Below are 25,207 nucleotides of genomic sequence, written 5' to 3'. Positions count from 1 at the left end.
TATCGGAATCCGGAAGCCCCCTTTAATAAGGGGGCCCCTGGATACCGGCCCCCCACCCTATGTGAATGAGTATGGGGTACAATGTACCCCTACCCATTCACCTGTAAAATAAAGTACAAAAAAAAAAACACAACACACAAGATAAAATAATTTATTGCACAGCTCTGGGGTCTTCCGTCTTCGGGGGTCTTCTCGCCGGACTCCTCCGCTATCTTCTTATAGCTCTTTTGCTAGCGGACCGAAGAGGGGGACAAGACCCCCGAAGTTGGAAGAAGAGGTCACGGCGACGAAGTAGAATGCCGGGCTCCTCCGCTAGCAAAAGAGCTATAAGAAGATAGCGGAGGAGCCCGGCATTCTACTTCGTCGCCGTGACCTCTTCTTCCAACTTCGGGGGTCTTGTCCCCCTCTTCGGTTCTTCTGCCGGGCCACCGCGCCTTCTTATAGCTCTTTTACAGGCGGTGGCCCGGTCTTGTGTCGCCGCCGCCTTCCGTTCTTCTTCTTCTCCTGGAGATGTTGACTCAAAGCTCTCTCCAGCCACAATGCCAGGGACGCGCTGCGCGGGGACTTATATAGGGACAAGGGACGGGGTCATCGGTTGATGTCACATGGGTTGATGTCATATGTCACAGTCCCGGAGGATGCTGGGACTGTCGCCATGTGACATCAACCGATGACCCCGTCCCCGCGCAGCGCGTCCTTGGCATTGCGGCCGGAGAGAAGAAGGAAGAAGAAAGAAGAAAGAACGGAAGGCAGCGGTGACAGAAGACCGGGCCACCGCCTGTAAAAGAGCTATAAGAAGGCGCGGTGGCCCGGCAGAAGAACCAAAGAGGGGGACAAGACCCCCGAAGTCAGAAGAAGAGGCCGCGGCGATGAAGAAGAATGCGGGGCTCCTCCGCTAGCAAAAGAGCTATAAGAAGATAGCGGAGGAGTCATGTTGAGGGCATGCGGCCTGGTACGGCTCAGGGGGGGGGGGGCGCTCGCTCGCCCCCTCCTTTCCTGGCCGGCCGGGTAGCGTGCTCAGACAAGGGTCTGTTGTGGACTTGGGGGGGACCCCCACGCCGATTTTTTTCGGCGTTGGGGTTCCCCTTTAAGTCCATACCAGGTGGCGGGGCCAGCGGTGTCTCCTTCGCGGGCCCCGCCTACCTGGAGACGCGCTCGAAATGAGCGGACTTTCCTCCGCGTGTGTGGGCGAGTCCGTTCAGTAGGGCGGATAGTACGGGGGACTTAGTACGCCGTATTAGTCCGCTGAAAAAGTGCCGTGTGTGGGCAAGTAGCCCGTTCGGAAAGTACGCCGCACAGTCTGGCGGGAAGTCCGGCAGCAGGCTGGCGGGAAGTCCGCCAGACTAAGTCCGTCGGATAGACGGCTACGTGTGTACGCGGCTTTACACACTGAGGCGCTCAAAAACTGGCCATAAAGCGTCTGGCATTTTTGCTGTGCTTTTGCAGAGCTTTGGGGCCACTTTGCGGCATTAGCAAAGCCTGATCTCAATGAATATCAACTATAAAAGAAATTATTGCAGAATCACGTTCTTCAAACTAAACAAAGATATTAGATATTTTTTACCTTAATTTCCATGTACGGTGGGTCCTTTTCCAGGGTTGCTTTATCTTGAGCAAGCTTAGCCCTCTGCTCTTCAATAAAATAATCTAAATCATCCTCCATTGTGGAGATATTCCTAATAAAGTAAACAGGATAGTGATCAGACAGACATTGAAAATAAGACAATAGAAATTAAATTACTGTCTTGCTTCAGCAACTTATTAATTGACTAGTCTGTACTTAAAGTGGAACTTCCGCTTTAAGCGCTCCTCGTCCCCTTACATGCCACAATTCAAACAGTCAAAAAACAGACAAAATATTTAGGAATTTGATTGTTGTATGGGTCTCCATTGGGGAAATTTTCACTCACTTCCTTTTATGGTGACCTCTGACACTGGAACAGGAAGTGAGGCTATTATACTCAACAGAAACATGGGCAATGATTAAAAAAAAAAAAAAAAAAAAAATCAATATAAGTTCTAAACCTCCCCCATTCTATTATGTGGGTCGAGCTCGGCCAATGGAAAAGAAATAGAAATGCAATATATAAAGATAAATATAAAATGTATATGGGCACCACAATGAGTTTACCCCCCCCCCCCCCCCAGATCTAGAGGTTGTCCCTTAGCATAATCAGGGCAGGTGGATCTCTATGACTAAGTCCCATTGGGGGTGAAATGCGTCACCTGTCGTGGCCAGTAAAGGTGTGCATCTTCACTGGTTTTACAATTCTATTACAATTATCCTGTCAATGATACGATTTGATTTGATTTTGCGATGCATCAAGATAACTGCCAATGGTTTTCATCAAAAAATTCAAGCAAGCAGTCAGAAGATCTCCATTTTTTATTTTATAAAAAAGGACGCTCTCTGCATGAACCAAAATCTGAACAAAGCAGACAACAGTATTTATTAGGAAACAGCAAATACTAAATGGCACAGCCCCCTTTACAATCCACAGCCCCCTACTCATTAATCACCCCCCCCTTTCAGCCCCCCTGCACATTACACAGCCCCCCTCCCAAACACATTTCACAGCCCCCCTGCACTCCCGGGAGACCCCTGCATGCCTCTAAATATGTTGGTTTACAATAACACTTACACAGTGTAGGCTGTATCCATGAAATAAAGTGGCTGGCAGTGATTTTATTTTTTAACTTTAGAGTACTCTGGCAGAGCTCTCCCAGGAGAGGCAGGGTGCGTCGGGATGACATAATTTGTGCAATGGCGATGCAGCCATTCTCTGCATCAATGCAAAATCGTTCAAAGCTGCATCATCCAGATGCAGCAGCATTGAATGAGGCCATCACATACAATAACATGCATCGGGCTGGGTGAGTGATGTCCTACACTTTTACACTGAATGAATGAATGAATGAAATACTTATATAGCGCACAATGCGAACTGAATCGCCTCTAGGCGCTGGCATTTCAGGATGAATCTAGGGCTGCAACTAACGATTATTTTCATAATCGATTAGTTGGCCGATTGTTTCGATTAAATCGGTTAATAACCTTAAGAAAAAAAAATTGTGGTGTATAATTTAGTTAATATGTAAAGTTTAAAAAAAAAAAAGCAATTTATTCTTAAAATATCTGTATACAGTGGTAAATATAAATAACCAGCTATATGGTTAGGGAGCAAAATATCAAATCCACGCTGAGAATAACAGACAGAAGAGATATATGGTATATACTATTAGAGGATATATAATGTATGTATATACCATTAGAGGGTGAATCTGGTAAATATCATCAGACTTAGTTAAATTTTTTTATTTAAAAAACAAAAAAAAAGTAATTTTAAGAATGTTAGTTTGATTCTAATCATTAGTGGGATCAAATCGTTCATTTTCAACCACAATGATGTGAAAATTTGGAGATCCATGCAGTTTGCATTTTATCTGTTTCTGCAGTGCTTTATTCTGTGCGTTTTGATTTTTGTGCACGTGCTTTTGCTGTGATTTGCATTTTTGCTATTTTTTTGGCCTATTTGTTGTTGGGCAGATTAAAAAACACAAAGCATTACATGCTTTTCTGCAGCTTCTCCATAGAAGTATACTGAACCAAAAAAGCACCATTTTGCATTAAAAAAATAAAAATAAAGTCCCTGACCCTTTCCAAATACGCTGCAGCTGAAAGAAAGCATAGATGTGAACGTGTTCCATAGGAAACAATGTAAATGAACTGTAGTGCGTTTCTGCAAAAAGCACCAAAAAAATACATAGATGTAAACCAGGTCTAAGATGTTCTTGTGAATTTGGGTACAATATTGCATGACCGCACAATTCGCTTTCAAAATGTGACAGCGCAGAAAGCTGAAAATTGGCATGGGCAGGAAGGGGGTCAAAATGCCCTCTATGGAAGTGGTTAATTAAAATCTATGGGTAGCCTCAAAAGCAAGACCACTGTGACTTCTGTATCCCTATAAAATGTATTATCATGGAGCCAGACTGTCTGTATTTACATTCCCATTCATTGTAGCTTACAGATAAAGTATCAGGACCATTAAAAATCCATGACATGGGGAGCAGGAGGGTGTAGAAAACTGTTGAGAAACGGTATAGCTTCAATGCATATAGGAAACAACAAAATAAGTAATCGTTTTTAAAAGACTAAGGTTTAAAAAACAAAACAAACAAACAAAAAAACCCCCCACACACACACACACACACAATGAAAATCTGTGTATGTATCAATGTTTCATTAAAACAGTCACGATCTAATGTAATACAGACACATATATACATATTGTGGTGTTGGTGTGTCCTATCATATACTGTCCCCCAACGGATAGTGTCTGCTGTGTACTGCACATGCGCAGTACACAGCACACACAGATTCCGAAAATACCCGAAGATGAACAGCGCCTGCGCCGTGAGTCCAGGTTCTGTCCCCACCATCCAAGTGGACATAGAGTTGGAACATAAAAGAGCCTAGTGCAGCGAGGCCGAGCCCAAAGCATGGTGAGCGAAGCAAGCCCACAAGGGGCCCTCTAATTTTCACAACCCTATGTCTGCTTGGATGGCGGGGCTACCACCTCCACTCACGGCGCAGGCGGCGTTCAACTTTGGGGATTTTCAAAAGCTTCTTCTGCTCCGTACTGCGCATGCGCAATATGGGGCGGACACTGTATGATGGCAGGACACTATCTGCCAGAACATGGGGCGGTTAGGCTCATGTGGTGCTTTTCAAAGGAGTTTCACCAGTTCAAACTGTATTTTACAGCATGGCAGCCAACTTTTATTAAACAAAATGGAAAATTCACATAAACATCAGTTGCCCATGCAGGGGTTCTGCCACATAAGCATCAATAGACAACTTAAAATGCAGAGCCACCTGGCTCCCTTGTCGGCAGCACTGCTACTCTTCTTACCAGTCCCTCTGACTGTATTGTCTAGCTCTCCTGGTTCTCTCAGCTCAATCTTATTAAATAAAATGAAATATTGAACATAACTACTAAAACTGTGAGGATTGTCTTCAGAATTTTGCCGATAATCCAGTTTAGAACAGCAGACCAAACATTTTGTATTCCTGCTAGATGATCATGGAGCAGCGGTTGCTAGGATGTGGTAAATTCATGCATGCAGCTTACTGTTGGAGGTTGCTAGGCAATGAATGACAACAAAAGGATAAGCCTGCAGTAAATAGCAAGCCGAGCCCTTGTGTGATCAGATAAGGGCCGAGGGATCTTGAAAGCCACGATTGTCCCTTCTCTCCTAACTTCCCACAGCAGACAATGTATCAACACCATACATAATATGAACTGCTTATCTGAGGCAACTCACCAAATATGTTGGTGAAGACTAACACTAGTAAATAACTTGTTCTGAATAGTGCACAGTAATCCCAAACTACATGCAGTTTTGTGTTTTAGAATAGGTTTTCTATGCCACCAACATTACCAACACCAAAACTGTTTACTATGCAGCACCACAATATGGCACTGGGAAATGACCACATAGAAACGAAAAGGTTTCTTTTCTCCGCTCCTGTAATAAAGCTGGATTTATTGTACTGCAGGAAAGCACATATAAGAACAGGTCTGCACAGATCATTCAAACATTCATGTTAAAGCAGTGTGAAAACTGTATGGAGAACTGCCTCTCAAAATCGTGCAATCGTGAACCGTGTTGCCACACATTAACCTGGTTGTTAATATACTTGAATGATGATCACTTGAGGGTCAACCATTTAGCATGAAACATGGTAATGCTTTAACAAGCTCCACTGAAATGAACCAACTTCGCATGAGATGTGTTCAGAATCCGACACATCTGGGAGATGTAGATTTGGTGTCTCCAGTAGCACTGTATGGTTCCTCCCACTAACCCCCTACATCAATTCTGTGTTCTGTAGTGACATAAGAAGTTTGTGCAGATTTCTGAGCTGTCATTCATCTCCAAGCTTTACTACCTGCAACAAAAACTTACCATGTTGGCAGAGAAGTTTGAAAAGTCTGAACTTACATTTAGCATGCTAGACTAGCTCTGTGTCACTGAAGCTCGCCATAGATAGATCAAAACTCGTCCAGTTAAGCAGGGACCTGCCATATTTCCATCTATCTATGGGCAGGTTGCTTGTATGGAAGTCAATCTCTCAATCGACTTTTGTACAACCAGCCCGTTGGACATTTTTTGCTCAATCAGTGCTGCCAACTATAGCCAGTAGTCCTAATGAGTGTATTCTGACAGCGGGGGAAGCCTCCCTCCTGTCAGAATACAATAGCTCTGTGGGAGGGATTCCTCCATCCACCACTAATACATGGATGGGGAATCCATTTAATTTTCTCTTTCATTAAACCCGCTGGTTCAAAATAAATAAATAAAAATGAATCCTGTTTGGCCTGCCAAACTCGCTAAGGCTCCATTCACACTTGTATGACTCCAAAGACATGCGACTTCGGAGTGCAACTTTGATGTAACCTTGGATGGGAGCAACTTGGATGTTACTTGTTGTCCCTCTGCAAGTTTGGACCCGCTGTTGCATGTAAAACATTCAGGTACGTCTTTCATGCTATTTTGGTGGCCCTCAAGTTGCATTCAAGTAGTGCATGAACTACTCTGAAGTCGCTGCGACTTTAAGTCGGACATATATGAATGGTTATCAACAAAACATGGAGCCGAAAGTCGCATGACAAGTCGAACAAGTTTGAATGGGGTAAGTACAGAAACCAAAAAGAAAATGAAATAGGGCAGGGGTGTCAAACTGAATTTGATTGTGGGCCACATTGGCAATATAGTTTTCCTCAAAGGGCCAGCTGTGTTTGTAGTACTTTGTATTTATGCAGGGCTTTTTTTCCTCAGAGAAAAAGTGCATGAACTCAACCACATCCCCCACCGAATCGTGGGTGTGGACAAATTGTAATTGGATCTTAAAGGGGCAATAAATACCAGGGGTGCACAACGTGCAGAGTGCAGAGCTCAGGGGTGCGCTACGTGCAGAAAGCTGTTCACATCTCACTTTCACCCATCCCCCTTCCTGAGTGCAATGGCCACATGAAATGGCCTAGATTTGGCATGCAGAGACTTGTGTTTGACACATGCGAGATAATAGGATTTTTATAATAGCTTACCTGTAAAATCCTTTTCTTTGAAGTACATCAAGGGACACAGAGCCATAGCAGTTACTATGTGTGTTATAGGCCACCTTTAGGTGATGGACACTGGCACACCCTAAGACAGGAAGTTCACTCCCTATATAACCCCTCCCACTACTGGGAGTACCTCAGTTTTTGTAGCAAAGCAATACACATGTATACCAGAAAGAAGGGAGGGACCTCTGTGTCCCATGATGTACTACAAAATAATTTTACAGGTAAGCTGTTATAAAAACCATATTTTCTTATCGTACATCACAGGACACAGAGCCATAGTAGTTACTATATGAGATGTCCCATAGCAATGCCAACTGAAGGGAGGGAGACACAACACAAGTAGGGCATCATGAGATCAGAGGACTTATACTGCTACCTGCAGCACACTGTGCCCAAAGGCGATGTCCTCATGACCTTTTACATCTACTTGATAAAATCTGGTAAATGTATGGACTGAAGACAGAATTGTGGCCTTGCAGATTTGAGCCGTGGAGGCTTGGTGATGCACTGCCCAGGAAGTACTAACAGCCCTGGTGGAGTGTGCTTTAATGTGAAAAAGGTGGTACTTTTCTCTTTAAATCATCAGCTTGAACAATCACTTGTCAAATCTATTTAGTAATAGTAGATTTCAATGCTGCCTGTCCTCTTTTGGGACCTTCAGGCAACACAAACAAAACATTCGTTTTTTTAATCTGAGCAACAGTGTTAATTTTGTAGAACGTTTTTAGGACCGTACCTTGGTTTCGAGATGTTCCCCACAATAAATTTTTATGTGTATTGTATATACATACTGATGACTAATTGGTGCCACCTAGTGGCCTACCCAAGCAATTCTGCTCATCCTCTATTTTCGGGACCCAGCCTCCCGATTTTACCAAAACATGCTGTATTGATGCTCTACTGCAGGGGTGCCCAACCAGTGGCCCGGGGGCCACATGTGGCCCGCAGAGCCCTCTGATGTGGCCCGCAACCTCCTGCTCTGGGATGGCTGGTTGGTAAGCTTGGATCACCGATCCGTCATCCTAGATCCTCAGTGTTGTGAATTAATCCAGCAGTGGTGAAAGCAAGCGGCTGTGGTGCAGAGCCACATAAAGCGAGGGTTCCTGTATAGCGCTGACTCCTGTCACAGGCGGTGTGATACCAAATAAGGCCATATCTGTTCTGCAGTGGGTACTGGGCTGCTTTCAAACTGATCCGCGGGTGCACCACCCACCTCGAAGGGCCCATAGAGTAGAGTGGGTTGTATCCATGTCTGCTCTCTATATGCAGAGTGGACACAGACCTGTCATCCGCCCGCTCCACTCATTGTGGCCCGCGACTGGCTACCAAGTCACTTAAGTGGCCCTCACTCTTCGAAAGGTTGGGCACCCCTGCTCTACTGGCACTGGAGCCTGGGACTCTCTCTTTCTGTCTATGCCTTTGTATTACTACCTTCATCCCACTCCCTAATAGACCAGACTAAGGTCTTTAACACCAAAGGCATATCTAACTCATTCAGGGACTTTTATTCCCAATCATATAATCTATTACAAGCAACTTCACGCAGCCCTACATCTTCCTCTCAGGATCCAATGCAGGCCTATATCGCTGAATTCAAACGCTTTAACAGAGGCCCTTAACATCTCTTTATCCACATCAACCATGTCTTCACTTCGCTCCAATTACTCCTTTCAATGGCAGACCAAGGGCATCTCCTACCTGGGCATAACAATCCCGGTTAATCTCTCAAATTTTTAACACTAAACTATAATTCCCTTCTCTCCCGATTCTTAAAGGACTTGGGAGGGGGGGGGGGGGGGGCACAACTCTACCCTGGTTTGGATGCATTAATACCCTCAAATGGACACCCTACCCAAACTATTATACCTATACCAGTCACCATCCCCAAATCCTTTTTTTTCTCCCCTAGACTCCTCTCTCTATTCGTTTTATATGGAATAAGGGGCTAGCCAGAATTAAATATAAATTACTCACAAAATTACAGGGCGGCTCAGGCTTACCAGATTATAAGCTTTACTATAATGCCACACTCATGGCTCACATGACCCTTCCAAAAAGCCTCGGTGATGGTCGAGCAGGACCTATCTCCTGACGATCTACGTGCTCTTCCCTTGTGCTCTGGGACAGTAGAGGGCTATGCAAGATTCTTTCCTCGGATCTATCCCCCTTATCAGCCCTATTTGACAACACGACCTTCCCACAGGGCATAGGGGCTCATGCTCTGGGTTCATTCCACCGCTCTTCTTGGCCTCAGGCACACAACTTCATCCACTCGGGAAATGGAACCCCGATCGTCCCGACAGGAACATATGACTGGCTCATTTCCTTACACCTAACAACCTTTACCAAACACTTATTTCTTTCATCCCAGATCCATCATCCACTCAAATTTGAACATCTGGGTTCCCTTCAGGAGCTACCCAGACACTTACTTTCCCACATTTATAGTCTGATTCAGGCGCTCACACAAAATTACCTACCCACTTACACCAGGATATAGTCGGCAGACCTGAGAAAGACCCTCTGCAGAGCGGAACAGCAGATTGCATTACACTTTGCACACAAGTCATCAGTCTCCTGCTATTCACAAGAGAAGAATTTCAAGATTCTGTCTAGATGGTACAGGGACCCTGCCACACTACAAAAAAAATATTCCCATCTACCTGCTGGAGATGCAATGCAACCACAGGCACGTATCTTCACATCTGGTGGGAGTGAGATCGACCCTTCTGGAAGCAGGAGTGGATTTGACCCTTCTGGAAGGTATTTCAGGTATACAAGATATATGATGAATCTTTGCAACTTACCCCCGAAATATCCCTTCTTTCCATACTACCAGGATCAATAACCTCCCAAAAGCGGTGCCCATTACGCTTTTTTCTATCAGCAGCCCGTCAACTCATTCCCTTTTTTGGAAAACAACCACTACTCCCCTCTTCACTATCTCTTTGGGTCTCCACAATGAATGACATTATTGATAATGGAAGAGCTGGACAATGACACCTACGACAAATATACAGTTTTGTGGTCTGTCTGGTGGTGCTTCTCCTCCTCAGATATCCTGGCTGAAATGCTTCCCGTCTCCCCGAGCTCAGCTCCCCCTCTACCTTGATCTCTGCTGGAAGAGAAGGACACTGATTTATCAGTTGGGATTCAGCCTCTGACTATGGTCAGACTCCATCCCATCCCCTCTCCTCTCCTCTCCTCTCCTCTCTTAACCCTGCTCGCTTTTTCTTCCTTCCTCCATTCTTTTCATACCCTTTTTTTAGTTTGACATACAATGATTGTATGTCTTTACACAAAATCTCAAGCGCCAGCACTGCTGTAGGCGATAGCCATTTGGCATGCTGGTTGCCGCTTCTCTGTAAACAATATGTCAAATGTGTTTTTTTTTTCTGTTAATATTCTGGTTTTCTTACCAATAAAAATATTTTCAACCCAAAAAAAAACAAGACTAAAACTAAATTGAAATTTGACCTCAAAATTAACACTGGTCTGTAGTGCATGTTCATACCCTAATAAAACATAAATAATAGCATATGAGATTTTTCACTCCAGCAGTATATAATGAGTTTGGAAATTGTAGAGAAACATTTAACTAATGCATTACAATTTAATTACACCCATTCAATTTTAGATAAACTAAATCAAAAATCCCTGCCAAAATTAACACTGCTGAGCAGTCACTGATCTTGACTGCTCTCACCACATCAAGAGAATGTAGTGACTTTTCTTCCATAGAACAGGGTTCTGGAAAAAAAAAAAAAATAAATAAAAAAAAAAAAAAAAGGTAGAACATCATGGTTTAGATAAAAACCTGACACTACCCTCGGTAGAAGGTTAGGATGGGGACGCAATACTACCCTATCCGTGTGAATAATAATATGGCTCTTTACAAGAAAGAGCAGCCAACTCTGATACCCTTCTTGCAGAGGATTTGGTTACCAGAAAAACTAGTTTTCTTTGTCAAAAGGACCAAGGGAATATGTCATATCAGCTCAAAAAGGCTGTTTTTGTAACGCCAACAGAACTAAATTCAAGTCCCAAGGGTTCAGGGGTGACCTAACCAGGGGATTAAGCTGCGTTACCCCCTGAAAAAAAAACTACCAACCAAAGAATGTGAAGCAAGTGGTCGTTGAAACCATACCTACCGACAAGGCCGAGACCTGGTCTTTGAAAGTACTCAAGGCCAGCTTCATTTCTGACCCCATCTGCAGAAAGTCAAGGATTCTATCTATGACATACCTACTGGGGTGCCAACCCCTGAATTCAACCCAGGGGACATATGCCTTCCAGACTCTAGAATATGTGATTCTGGAGGCCGGCTTCCTTGCATTAACCAAGGTAGATACCACTAAATTTGACAGCTCACGTTTCTTCAGAATGTGAGACTCAATAGCCAAACCGTTAAATTTAGTGTTTGTAAGGTAGGATGTAATACCGGACCTTGCGAGAGAAGGTCTGGATGTGGTGGTAGGGTCCATGGGACCCCTACCACCATCCTTATGATCTCTGCATACCAAGATCTCCTGGGCCTTGCTGGGGGCCACAAGAATTGCAGACTTCCCTTCCTGCTTGATCCTGCCAAGAAGTCATGGACGCAGACAGAATAGGAGGGAATGCATAAATCAGTGAGAACTGATTCCACAGGAATAGCAAGGCATCTGTTCCACATGCTAGCGGATCCTTTGTTCTTGACAAAAGTTGTTGATTTATTTGTTGAACCTGGACGCAAACAGATCTACATCTGGGATCCCCATCTTTGACATATTGACAGGAAGATATCAGGGTGAAGGAACCATTCTCCTGGGAACAACTGCTAGTGACTCTAGTAATCCACCTGCCAATTTTCCTAGAATGAAGTACATTATTTTCTGCCCAAGACAGGATATGATTCACCTCTCTCTGGGCCACAACTTCTTGTGCCCCCTCAATGATTGATATAGGCTACTGCTGTGGCATTGTCGGATTGGATCCTCGCGGGACAATTCCGTAAACGGAACGTTCAGGCCCTCAGGACCAAGTGCTCTGCCCGAATCTCTAGAATGTTAATGGGAAAGGCCACTTCTGATCTGTGTCACTTCTCTTGGACAGTTGCCTCTTCCAGGACTTCTCCCCAACCCAAAAAAGGTTGGCGTATGTTGTTACCCCTTCCCAAAATCCAGACGGATGGAAACCCTATTTTCCATCTGTCTGTCGGATCGGATGAAAACAGACAGGCGGTCCGTAATCATCTGATCCCCCCATAGGGGAGAGCGGACTCTCTGACAGATCCACCCCTGCACAGTGCAGAGACGGACTTGTCATCTGCAGGTTCAGCAGGGATCAACGGAGCGATCCCCGCTGAGCAAGCGGATGCTAAATACGGACAGCCCCATGTTAAAGAGGCCTGAAGTTGAGACAGCTGCAGATTCTAAAGTTGCATGAAAGAAATTATTTTTCCCCATCAACAGAGCCATTGTGTTCTCCTGGCGAAGGGGGGCGGGGGCAGTTGTCCCCACCGGGAGAACACAGTGATTACTGCTATGAGCTATAATAGCTGCGGGCAATAATTACATGTAAAATCCAAAAGAATGTTTGTACCCAAGTTGATCGAGCGATCAACTTTGTACATTCAGCCTGCCCATATATGGTTTAAATCTCAGCTGGTCCTTGCTGAACCAGCCGAGATTCAAATCATCTATGTCCGGCTCCAAACAAGGCGTTTAGCATGTGGACAGTGTGTACAAGGCCTAAATATATAAACATGATTACCATATCACATGAGTCACCAAGTCCCTTGGTTAGATACCAGGAAATTTGTATGCATCACTGTTAGGATCTCAGTTGAATGATTCTTCTTATATTGGTTGACACTTGAACACTTCAATTATTACTTTTTTATTTAGTCCTAAGTTGTTACACTCTTAATGACAATTAACCGCTTGCGGACCGCCTCACGTCAATATACGTCGGCAGAAAGGCTCTTACAGGCAAACTAACGTACCTGTACGTAGCCCTTTAAGAGGCGGCCAGCAGGCGCACACACCCGCAGCAACCTCCACGAGTCGGGTCACGATACCCAGGATCGCCTCAGAGAAGAAGAACGGGGAGATGCCAATGTAAACAATCATCTCCCCATTCTGCCTAGTGATAATAGTGTCACTGATCTCTGCTCCCTGTGATCGGGTCACAGTAACGAGATCAGTGACGTATCACACTTAGCCATGCCCCCCCCCCCACAGATAGAAACACTCCCCAGGACACACTTAACCCCTTCACTGCCATTTACACAGGAATCAGTATATATATATATATATTATATATATATATATATATATATATATATATATATATATATATATATATATATATATACATACATACACACACACACACACACACACACACACACATTTTTTTTATTATTTATTAATAAAAATGGCATAAAACTATCCCCTATTTTGTAAACGCTATAACTTTTGAGCAAACCAATCAATAAACACTTATTGTGATTTTTTTACTAAAAATATGTAGAAGAATACGTATCAGCCTAAACTGAGGAAAAAAAAGTGTTTTTTTATATATTTTTGGGGGACCACCCCCTATATGAATAATGTATAGAGTTTAATACATAGTTAATCGGCAGGTCCCACAGACCCGATGTCCGCCAGGACCTACTGATCATTCTGTAATCTCGCAGAATGACAGTCTGCCTATATAAACAAGGCAGACTGTCATTCCTTGAATACAGAAGGCATGGATCCTGTGTTTCTGTGAAGCAGAAACACTGATCCATATCTTTAAGTAGTAAAAGAACCTCCCTCACAGTTAGTAAACACTCCCTAGGCATACATTTAACCCTTTGATTGCCGATTTGCATGCTGCAATATCGCAGTTCCGCTAGAAGTGGTCGATCACTGCCATTACTAATAAAAAATAAATAAAATAAAACATTTCTTATAGTTTGTAGACGCTATAACCAAACAATATATGCCTATTTGGATTTTATTTAGCAAAAATATGTAGCAGAATACATATTGGCTTAAATTGATGAAGAAATTAGATTTCTTTTACATTCTTTTATTGGATTTATTTTATAGCAGAAAGCCGAAAATATTGTTTTTTCAAAATTGTCGGTCGTTCTTTGTTTCTAGCGCAAAAAAATAAAATAAAAAAATTAAAAAACACGGAGATGATCAAATACCACAAAAAAAAAGCTCTAATTGTGGGAAAAAAGGAGGACATCAATTTTATTTGGATACAGTTTTGCATGACCGTGCATTTGTCAGTTAAAGCAATGCAGTGCCGTATTGCAAAAAATGGCCTGCGTGGGGGTTTTTCTTTTTCTGTCAAGGCGGCAAAGATGTGGAAATCCCTTCCACAATTAGTGGTGTCAGCAGGAAGTATTGATACAGGGCTCGACAAACCCCTCGCGCCTGGTCGCATTTGCGACTAGAATTCGTGTCCTGGCGCCTGGGGCAACGCTGCTGGGGTATCCTGTCTCCATTTGGACCCCAAACTCCGCCGCGCAATTGCATCGGGCCGCGCCGGCCGGTAATTGAGGCCGCGGCTTTGCGGCCTTCTAAAATCTTTCGGTAGTCTGGCGCCATCTTGTGGTGGATGTAGAAATTACACCCTATTCCAATAATGCTAATCCTAATGGAGTGAAGCTCCCCTGCCTGTTTTTCACTGCCCGCCCATTTCCTTCCCAAAGTGAAGAGAAGGAAGTGATTGCGGGCGTCATCTGGCGCCTTTTGCCCAACGGTGAGTGTGGTGGCTGGTAAATGGCTTCTCATTATATTATATATTAATATATATATATATATATATATATATATATATATATATATATATTATATTATTATTATTATTTTTTATTTATTTTTTGTAAAAAGTAAAAAAAAATATTTTAATTAAGGGAAAAAAAAAAATATTATTTGTAATCCTCCCTGCTTGACCCCTTTCACAAGGGCTGTCTGATCAGGTTCACCTGTCAGTTTTTCAGGCGGACCTGATCTAACCCTTAGCGGGGATATGACGTTAATAAGCGGGAACATGGCGGACATAAAAGTCACATTCTTTTGTTAACCACTTCGTGCCCGCGCTATAGACAAAAGATGTCTACAGCGCGGACACCAATTGCCGGGAGGGCGTCCCTGGACATCCTCCTGTTTACTTCCCCTCTGAACGCCGCCATGGGCGCGCATCGGGGAAGTTCTGTGTTGGCCGTGTCCCTTGGGTACAGCAAATCACAGATCATGCTAAATGGCCAATCAAAGCGGCCATTTAGCACTCAGGCGGTGTGTCCAATGAAAGGTGATCTCATATGTGGGGGGCTGGGGGCTATCTTCCCCTCACTCGTCTCCATGTCAGGCCAGGGACAGGTCCAGATCGCCGTCACGGACCTGGCTCCTCACTTTTTTAGCTGGCTCCTAGAATCCAAGCAAATTTGTCAACCCCTGTATTGATAGATTTAAAAGACTCTTGGACGTGCATCTTAGTGAACACAATCTACAGTATAGGGCAGGGGTGTCCAAACTTTTTTCAAAGAGGGCCAGATTTGATGAAGTGAACATGCACGAGGGCCGACCATTTTGCCTGACATTCTTTGAACCATTAAAAATCGGTCTAAGTGTGTTCGTTCGAACACTAATACACGGCCCAACAAGAATTCTCTTGCCTTTGTGGCTGTGTGTGTTGAAGAAATGAGCTCGGGCGTGTTATTTGGATATACCGTATTTATTGGCGAATAAGTTTCAGGAAAAAAAAACGTAACATTTTAAATAAAAAACTCTGAAGCAAAATAAGGGTCAGTGCCCATCTGCGCTCCCACCATTGCCAGGAATGCAGCCACCATTAGCCAGGAATGCAGCCACCATTAGCCAGGAATGCAGCCACCATTAGCCAGGATTTCACTCACTATTGCCAGGAATGCAGCCACCATTAGCCAGGATTTCACTCACTATTGCCAGGAATGCAGCCACCATTGCCAGGAATGCAGCCACCATTGCCAGGAATGCAGCCACCATTGCCAGGAATGCAGCCACTATTGCCAGGAATGCAGCCACCATTGCCAAGAATGCAGCCACCATTGCCAGGATTTCACTCACTATTGCCAGGAATGCAGCCACCATTGCCAGGATTTCACTTACTATTGCCAGGAATGCAGCCACCATTGCCAGGATTTCACATACTATTGCCAGGAATGCAGCCACCATTGCCAGGATTTCACTCACTATTGCCAGGAATGCAGCCACCATTAGCCAGGATTTCACTTACTATTGCCAGGAATGCAGCCACCATTAGCCAGGATTTCACTTACTATTGCCAGGAATGCAGCCACCATTGCCAGGATTTCACATACTATTGCCAGAAATGCACCCACCATTGCCAGGATTTCACTTACTATTGCCAGTAATGCAGCCACCATTGCCAGGATTTCACTCACTATTAGCCAGGAATGTACTTACCATTGCCATCAGTGCAGCCTTGGAGGGGACATGGAGGGGGCTGGACGAGCGCCAAAGAACAGGAGAATCTCCTGTTTTCACAGCGGCCTCTTTAAGAGAAAGTGCCACCTCCTTTGATGGACAGAACAGTCGTCCAATGGCGGAGATGGGACTTCCTATTACAGAGGCTGCAGTGTAAATAGGAAATACTCCTGTGTGCACAGCGCTCGTACAGCCTCCTATCTCCAATGCAGCCAGACTCTATATCTTTTGTGGCCCCGGCGCTGGGAGATCGTTGGGGGCCACAAAAGATATACATGTTTAGATTACCAGGCGGGCCGTTCAAAACCGGACCGCGGGCCGCGATTGGCCCGCGGGCCAGACTTTGGACATGCCTGGTATAGGGATATGGGAAGTGATAATTATAAGGGAATACCTATTGATATTACTAGTCAAAATCTAGTACCAATATGCTTAGGCTTGCATTTCAATAGGTTCAGAATTAAGACAAGCATACTGGCGTACGTGACATACTATGTACAAAGTAACGTGACTAGATGATTGATATCTGTATGTCCCTCCAGAGGGTCTATGCAAGATATTGATATCTTAGGAAAATATCTGCCTGTGTTTTCTTCTCTGAACATTGTTGAAAGACACAAAGCTAAGATAAGGATTGGTTACGCAAGAATATGGTCAGTCAGTAGATGTTGAAAATAACTGTCAGGAGATAACCTTTAACTTACATTTCAGGAAAGAGCTAATGTCATGAGTTAAATTGTTGATGTATGTGAAACTCACTGGGCAGGGCTTTGTAAATACCATATAAAAGAAAGTCCACTTCCCATTAAACGTTGTAATCTTCACCACGTACCCATGAGTGTATGTGTATTTGATTAACCACCGGCGTATGGGACCTCCATTGAGCCACTCCAGCCTAGGCTATCCAGGGGAATCTAGAAGACGAACACCTTACAGTTTTTGGTACCAGGAGTGGGGTGTGTTTGCACAGGTAGGTCATTTACACCTTTACCTTTTTTTTATGGTAATTGGCGTTTATGCTTGACCTGTCCAAACAACCATTATAAGAAATTTTATTATATATATATATATATATATATATATATATATAAACTGTGCCTTCGCAACGGACTAGGCTGGTCCCTGGGGGGTGAAAAGGGTTCGCAGGTACTGAGGAGTCTGACTAGGTTGGTCCGACTATAAACTAAGAGAGGTACTGAGGAGTCTGACTAGGTTGGTCCGACTATAAACTAAGAGAGATATTTATGATTATATTCTAACACGGGAGGTATCATATACGCCCGTGACATAAGGATTGGCTAAATGGACGCCCACTTGAGAACTTTTAAAGTGCACTATAAATAATGAAATGCATCATGATGTGATTACTTGATAATGTACATGAAAAATTTTAAAGCTGAAATCTTAAACCATAACAATATGTCTGTTTCTCTTTAGGTGCAAGCGTAAGTATATAGAGTATTAACGTTGTATAAGATATAATTATATAGAGTGGATATCTGTTTGAATAAACCCAAATGTTGTTAAATGAATACAGAGTATTAAGAACCAGATTGTAGTGAGGTAGCACCTGCCTGTTCACACTGCACGCTAGGTTTACTTTTTCTTAGCATTTATGAAAGGTAGATTCTTTTGACCACTAGACCTACAGGCTTCTCTTGCAGACTTGGTGTAAGAGGGGTATATCCCGCCACCAGGAAAGATTTACCCTTCATCGTATATTAAGGGTAAATCTTCATAGTTTTATATAAGTCCATCTGCCCCAAAAGATCAGGGATCCTACTCCCAGACCAGAGACCGGATTGTTGAACAAACCGGGTGTTATCACCTGTGTCCTGCCACTAGACACATACTGCCCAGACTACTAGATGGGGAATTCTGCAGGCACCCAGCCCCAGAGTCCGGGAACTCCCACCCCGTATGAGTATGTTCAACATAACTTGCCGGGTCCCAAGGTGGAATCTTTCTGGGCACAAGTCCGGGAAAGGTGTCACCAATTGGGAATCCATGACCCTAATGGCCATGCAAACATATCCTGGTCCAGCTGTTGTTTATCCCCCGGACCAAGGTTGTTTCAATTGTGGACAGCAAGGACACTGGAAATCCCAGTGCCCTTATAGGACTGGACAGATTAGAGCAAGAGGCAGAGGCAGGGAATTTAACCCCCAGACCCGCCCACAGTATCCCCGTTATCCGCCATACCAGAACCCTCGTCAACCACTACCCCAATATCCTACACAGCCACAAATAATGCACCCTCAGGCCCCCAATAGACCACCACCCAGAATTCCTATGCAGTGGCCATCCAATCGGCAGCCACCACCCCAATGGGATGCCTAGAGTATGTCCCTTCCCTCAGCCTAGTGTGTTACAATCCCTCATGGAGAAGTCTTCCTCAAGTTGTATTACATGTAGATGGACAACGTGTCTGCTTTTTGATAGACACTGGCGCCACCTCTAGTTCAGTGAACGATGAGATTTTTAACACACCACAATGCACCGAGGGAAACTCTATTGGTATTAATGGGACACCTGTCACCCATCTCATCACTCCACCACTGACTGTAGCCACTCCAGAAGGACAGAAATTATGTACCCAAACTTTTGCTGTCTTGTCCTCATGCCCTGTGCCCCTTATGGGACGGGACCTCTTGGCACAACTGTGTATTACCATTAAGTTTAATAGAGAAGGTTCCCTTACAGCTAGTTCACCATTATGTGACTTACATGGCCCTAAGCGACATGCACACAGAGGCTTCTTTATGCTACTCCCCGCCTCTCTCGAAACACATGCTATCTGGGAGGAAAACAAAGGTAGCGTAGGTTTCATTAACTGTACGCCTTACTCGCCTCAGATGCGCCCTGACGCAGAAAACAATATCACAAACAATACCCCCTGCCCCCCGAAAAGACCCAAGGCATTGCCCCCCAGATCGATGATTACATATCAAAAGGTATCCTGAAACCAATCATCAGTCCCTGGAACACACCCATTTACCCTGTAAAGAAGGCCAGTGGCGAGTGGAGACTCGTCCAAGACTTCAGAGCAGTAAACAAACAAGTGATTCCCCTCCCACCCCTAGTCTCAGACATCACTTTTATTTTCTCATGCATACCGGCAGACTCTCTATGCTACACAGTAATTGATTTAGCGAATGCTTTCTTTAGCATTCCCATTGCAGAGGAAGCCCAACCTATGTTTGCTTTCTCCTGGGCCGGGGGCCAACTAACCTGGCAAGGGTATGTAGACAGTCCAGCCGCCTTCTCTATGGTACTCAACGAGACTGTCAAGTCTTGGACTTCTGAGCGTGGGTCGGTACTAATACAGTATGTGGACGACCTGCTCCTGTGCAGTCGAACTGCTGAAGATTGTGCGGTCGATTCAACATCACTGTTACAACACCTAGCTCACGCCGGGCATCTAGCATCAAGGAAGAAAATACAATGGTGCCAGCCACAGGTAGAATACCTAGGGTGCATTCTAAAGGAAGGGACAAGGCTAGTGTCCCCCAAACGTGCCGCAGCCCTTCGAGCTCTCAGTCCCCCAAAAGACAAAGCTGCCCTACTCTCGTTCTTGGGTGCAATGGTATATTGCCGCCAATGGATTCCTGACTGTTCTCATTATGATAGTATCCTAAGAGAGGCTACTGGCTCGACAGCCCCTAAATTAATAGATTGGACTGAAGACAGACTACAAGCTTTTCAAGCTCTATTAAACAGTCTGTCATGTGCACCCGCCCTGGGATTGGTAGACTATGGTAAAGCTTTTCAACTATACTGTGTAGTCTCGGGGACCTCTTTTGCCGCGGTTTTGATACAACAGCATGGAACAGGCTACCGCCCTGTCTCCTACCTATCTAAAAAAACTCCCCCTTCAGGTTCAAGGCATGCCATCATGCCTTCAGAATTTAGCCGCTTGTGCTATGGCCATACAAGATGCCAACAAGATGGTCTTGGGACACCCGATGACGCTTTACACCACACACTCTGTCACCCACCTCATACAGAACATGAACACCCAACACATGACCTCACAAAGACTCAGTGGATATGAGATTTCCCTCATGAACACAGACAATCTGTCTCTCAAATATGTTCCCGCTAGCAACCCTGCTGTCCGCCTCCTGCACTCCATGTTACGTCTACCACAAGACCCAGACCAGCTTCATGACTGTGTGGAAAAAGTGGAATCCATCACATTCCCTAGACCTGATCTCACGGATACACCTATTATAGATGCAGAAGATGTTTTTGTGGATGGTAGTTGCTCCCGCCCCTCTGATTCCACTTTCCAAACAGGATATGCAATAGTCCAGTTGCCAAACAAGGTATTAGAAGCCAAACCACTGCCCCCCTCTTCGGCTCAGGTGGCTGAACTAGAAGCCCTCACCAGGGCCTGCATTTTGTTTACAGATAAGAAGGTGAACATTTACACAGACAGTAGATATGCTTTTGGAGTGGTGCATGACTTTGGTGTGATATGGGCTAATAGAGGTTTCAAAACCGCAGACAATAGACTAATTGCCAATTCCACACATATTATGGCTCTTCTCCAGGCCATCCTCCTTCCAAAGGAAGTGGCTATTATCAAGGTAAAAGCCCATTCCTCGGACGACAGCAAAATATCCAAGGGTAACGCCCTAGCCGATAGAACTGCAAAGCAAGCTGCCGCCTCCTCCCCTAACCCCCCTGCCCCCACAACAGTTTTCTTTAAAGAACATTTCACTTCATCCAACTTCAAAACAATTGTAGCACAAATACAAACAATGGCCACAGACCAGGACGTTCATTTCTGGGTCGCTGCAGGATTGACCAAAGACCCCGAGGGTCTTTGGACAAAAGAGGGGAAGGTACTGGGAATACTTGAAGCAAGTTGCATTCTCATACTCTCATACCTCCATGGCCCAGGACACATAGGAGCTGCCCCTTTAACCAACCTGTATACAAACAATTTGAATAAACAAATCCAACTTCTGACTAAAAGCTGCCTGACCTGTGCACAGAACAATGTCCAAGGAAAAAGACACGGCCTACACGGTCACCTACCTCCACCCTTAGGACCCTTAACAGACTTACAAATAAAGTCTTCGAAATCCTAATGGGTATCCCCGCAAATATAGAATTACCCCCATTAGACCCTAACTCTGACATTAACATTTATTCCCAACAGGAAATGTACGTGAAAAATCTGGTAAGTATGCTCCACGAAATAAACGAACAAGTTTCTGTCACCTTTTCTCCTCTTTCCACAGAACCAACGCATCCCTTCATCCCTGGGGACAAAGTGCTGATCAAACAATTAGCACAAAGAAAGAGTATCGGACCGGCTTTCTCAGGACCATGGAAGGTGGAAAAGGTATCGAGAACGGCAGTACTGACGGATATGGGGAACACCTGGATCCACGCCAGCAGGCTGAAAAAGTGCCCACCGCTTCCCACAACCCCCGACCCCCCACCTATTGAAGGAGAACCCGACCCACCCGAAGAGCTACCGGAACTGCAAGAGATTCAGGAAGGCATTGGACAATTAACCCTTGAAACCTTACATGATAGTGAGGAAGAAGGACAAGCATAAGAACTTGTAGAAATGTTTTTACCTTCAGTGTCAGGGAAGGCTGTATGCCTCTGGGGTAGTCTGGTACTACTTGTATTCCTGCCCACATGGTTTATAGCCAACTGTATATATCATCCAGAAGACTTAGGTCTATTAAAAGGGATATGTGGACCACCTAAGATGAATAATACCCCCGGCCAAAGACATATTAGAAGTATTATACCCGTTAATGAGTCACCTAAGGGACTGACTGACAAGATGTTACTACTAAAATTCAAATATAGCTATGCTCAAAAATCCGGTTTTGAGAAATGCTGGATCTGCAGCAAACTACATCCCAGTACAGCTAGAATCCCTCTCATGGCAGTCCCCTTAAACTTCACCCCTCTCCTCAATGTCACCCCTCCTATCGTCCTAACAAACGTCACAAGAGCACGAGGGTTCGGAGTATGAAGCCTGTGCTATTAAATTAGAAAAGGAATGATCATTATGTAAATCACAGAATGATCAAAGGGAGGATTATAAGGGAATACCTATTGATATTACTAGTCAAAATCTAGTACCAATATGCTTAGGCTTGCATTTCAATAGGTTCAGAATTAAGACAAGCATACTGGCGTACGTGACATACTATGTACAAAGTAACGTGACTAGATGATTGATATCTGTATGTCCCTCCAGAGGGTCTATGCAAGATATTGATATCTTAGGAAAATATCTGCCTGTGTTTTCTTCTCTGAACATTGTTGAAAGACACAAAGCTAAGATAAGGATTGGTTACCCAAGAATATGGTCAGTCAGTAGATGTTGAAAATAACTGTCAGGAGATAACCTTTAACTTACATTTCAGGAAAGAGCTAATGTCATGAGTTAAATTGTTGATGTATGTGAAACTCACTGGGCAGGGCTTTGTAAATACCATATAAAAGAAAGTCCACTTCCCATTAAACGTTGTAATCTTCACCACGTACCCATGAGTGTATGTGTATTTGATTAACCACCGGCGTATGGGACCTCCATTGAGCCACTCCAGCCTAGGCTATCCAGGGGAATCTAGAAGACGAACACCTTACAATAATCAACATGAACACACACACACATTCTCATTTTAACAAGTTTATGTCTCTCACACAGTGTAGGCATACTTAAAATTACACTACAAAACACATTGTGCTACTCCTAAGTAAGGCCCTACCACATGTGTGAGACTTTTTCAATGTTTGAACTGATTATGAACCAGACTTTGTATCTTATGTATCATACAAAGCCTACTGGTGCGTGCCACCAAGAACACCATGTTCACTAGACAGAAGGTACAGGAGGCTAAAGAAAGGAAGAACAAGATACACTCCTGGAACCACAGGAACTAGTTATCTGCAGGGGATGGCTGGGACTGGTTTCTCACAGGAATGTAGTCAGTGGGATGTGCAGATGGGTCAGTTCAGGCTGCAGGTGGTGCATACTAGCTCATTATGCCTTTTGCCTTAAAAGGTTTGTAAAAAAAAAAAAAAAAAATTTCAGAGGGTATACAACCACTTATCTTTCAGCATTCTTTCTTGCTATCTCAGTGGACTACAAAACAACTCCCCCTTTTTTAGGAATGAGAAGGAGGAGTTAAGTAGTTCTAAAATACTCCTAGTAAGGATCAGCTCAGGCGTGTTCGCAAATCCAAGTGCCCATGAGGAAGCTGACATTCCGCAGCACTAATCACAGGCAGGGAGACATTTTCTGATCTGTGCAGCCACGGATCAGGAAATATCTCACTGCCTGTGATTAGCGCTGCAAAATGCAAGCTTCCAGGCGGGCACGTGGACTTGCGTACATGCCTGAGCTCATCCTTAACTCCTAATCTTAGGGTGACAATGTTGCTCAGTACAACTGTCACCATAGGACAGGAAGTGAGGTAATGGAGAGATCAGCATCCCTGTGCATTGCGTGCAAGCAATACACAGCCCTCACATGGGTGTACCCTTAAAGTAATTGTAAAGATTTTTTAAATAACAAACATGTCATACTTACCTGCTCTGTGCTAAAGTTTTGCACAGAGTGGCCCTGATCCTCCTTTTCTGGGGTGCCCCAGTGGCGCTCCTGGCTCCTCTTCTTCATTGGGTGCCCCCACAAAGAGCCACTTTCCCTGAGGGGCACCCATGCGGGTGCGCTCATGAGTCCGCTGCTGCTCTCATTGACACAGACAGCAGGACTTGGCCCCACCCCTGGCTCCCATGTCACTGGATTTGATTGACAGCAGCCAGAGCCAATGGCTCCTGCTTCTACCACTCTATCCAATGAGGACCCGAGACAGTGGCTGGAGCTGCTGGAACGATCGGGTTCAGGTAAGACAAAAGGAGGGGGGGGGGTGAGGGTCTGGGGGGCAGCTGAAGCTCGGAAAGTTTTTCACCTTAAATGCATAGAATGATTTCAGGTGAAAAACCATGAGACTTTACAACCCTTTTACCCCCTTCCTGCCCAAACCCATTTTAAGTGATCAGTGATGTCACACTTCAAATGACAATTGCCCGGTCATGCAACACTGTACCCAAATTATATTTTTATCATTTTTTCACAAATATAGATTTCTTTTTGCTGATATTTAATCACCACTGGGTATTTTATTTTTTGCTAAAAAAAATAAATAATAATAAAAAAAAGAATTAAATAAAAACCACACACACACACACACACACACACACACACAACAACGACTAAAAATGTTGAAAAAAATAAAAAATCTTTTATAGTTTGTTATACAATTTTGCAAACAGGTCATTTTTCTCCTTCACTGATGAGGAAGAACTGATTGCCAGTACTGATGGGCACTGTTTGGACTGCACTGATAATCAGTGTACATGTCCCTTGGAGACCTGGTTCACACCTACATGCAGGTTGCAGTTTGCATATTCCAGGTGCATTTTGCAATACACATTTTTTGATCCATTGAAGTCTATGGAACCAAAAACCAGGACAAAAAAAAAAAAAGTCCCTGGCCCTTTCCATAAAATGCACAAATGTGAATGTGACCCATAGGAAACCACGTTAAATTGACT

General features: G+C 44.2%; 1 protein-coding gene and 1 long non-coding RNA gene across 9 annotated transcripts in view; one reads left to right on the top strand and one right to left on the bottom strand.

The window, feature by feature from the left end:
• Window positions 1-25,207, bottom strand: part of CSPP1 (centrosome and spindle pole associated protein 1) — a 140,275-nt gene that overhangs the window by 113,543 nt on the left and 1,525 nt on the right. For all 8 annotated transcript variants that reach the window (XM_077492831.1, XM_077492832.1, XM_077492835.1 and 5 more), the window contains exon 2: window positions 1,565-1,676. In XM_077492831.1, coding sequence (XP_077348957.1) covers window positions 1,565-1,663 — 99 coding nt within the window. In that variant the 5' untranslated portion in view covers window positions 1,664-1,676. The remainder of the gene's footprint in view (window positions 1-1,564; window positions 1,677-25,207) is intronic.
• LOC143997281 (uncharacterized) lies at window positions 16,995-23,133 on the top strand. The gene is made up of 2 exons (XR_013277667.1): window positions 16,995-17,579; window positions 21,862-23,133. It is a non-coding gene; the product is annotated as an uncharacterized LOC143997281 (long non-coding RNA).

This window comes from Lithobates pipiens, unplaced genomic scaffold, assembly GCF_037356315.1.
Source record: "Lithobates pipiens isolate NorthernLeopardFrog02 unplaced genomic scaffold, aLitPip1_a1.2 Scaffold_19, whole genome shotgun sequence".
Classification (NCBI taxonomy): Eukaryota; Metazoa; Chordata; class Amphibia; order Anura; family Ranidae; genus Lithobates; species Lithobates pipiens.
The sequence above is the reverse complement of the archived record's forward strand: the minus strand, read 5'-3'. Positions and strand labels throughout refer to the sequence as shown.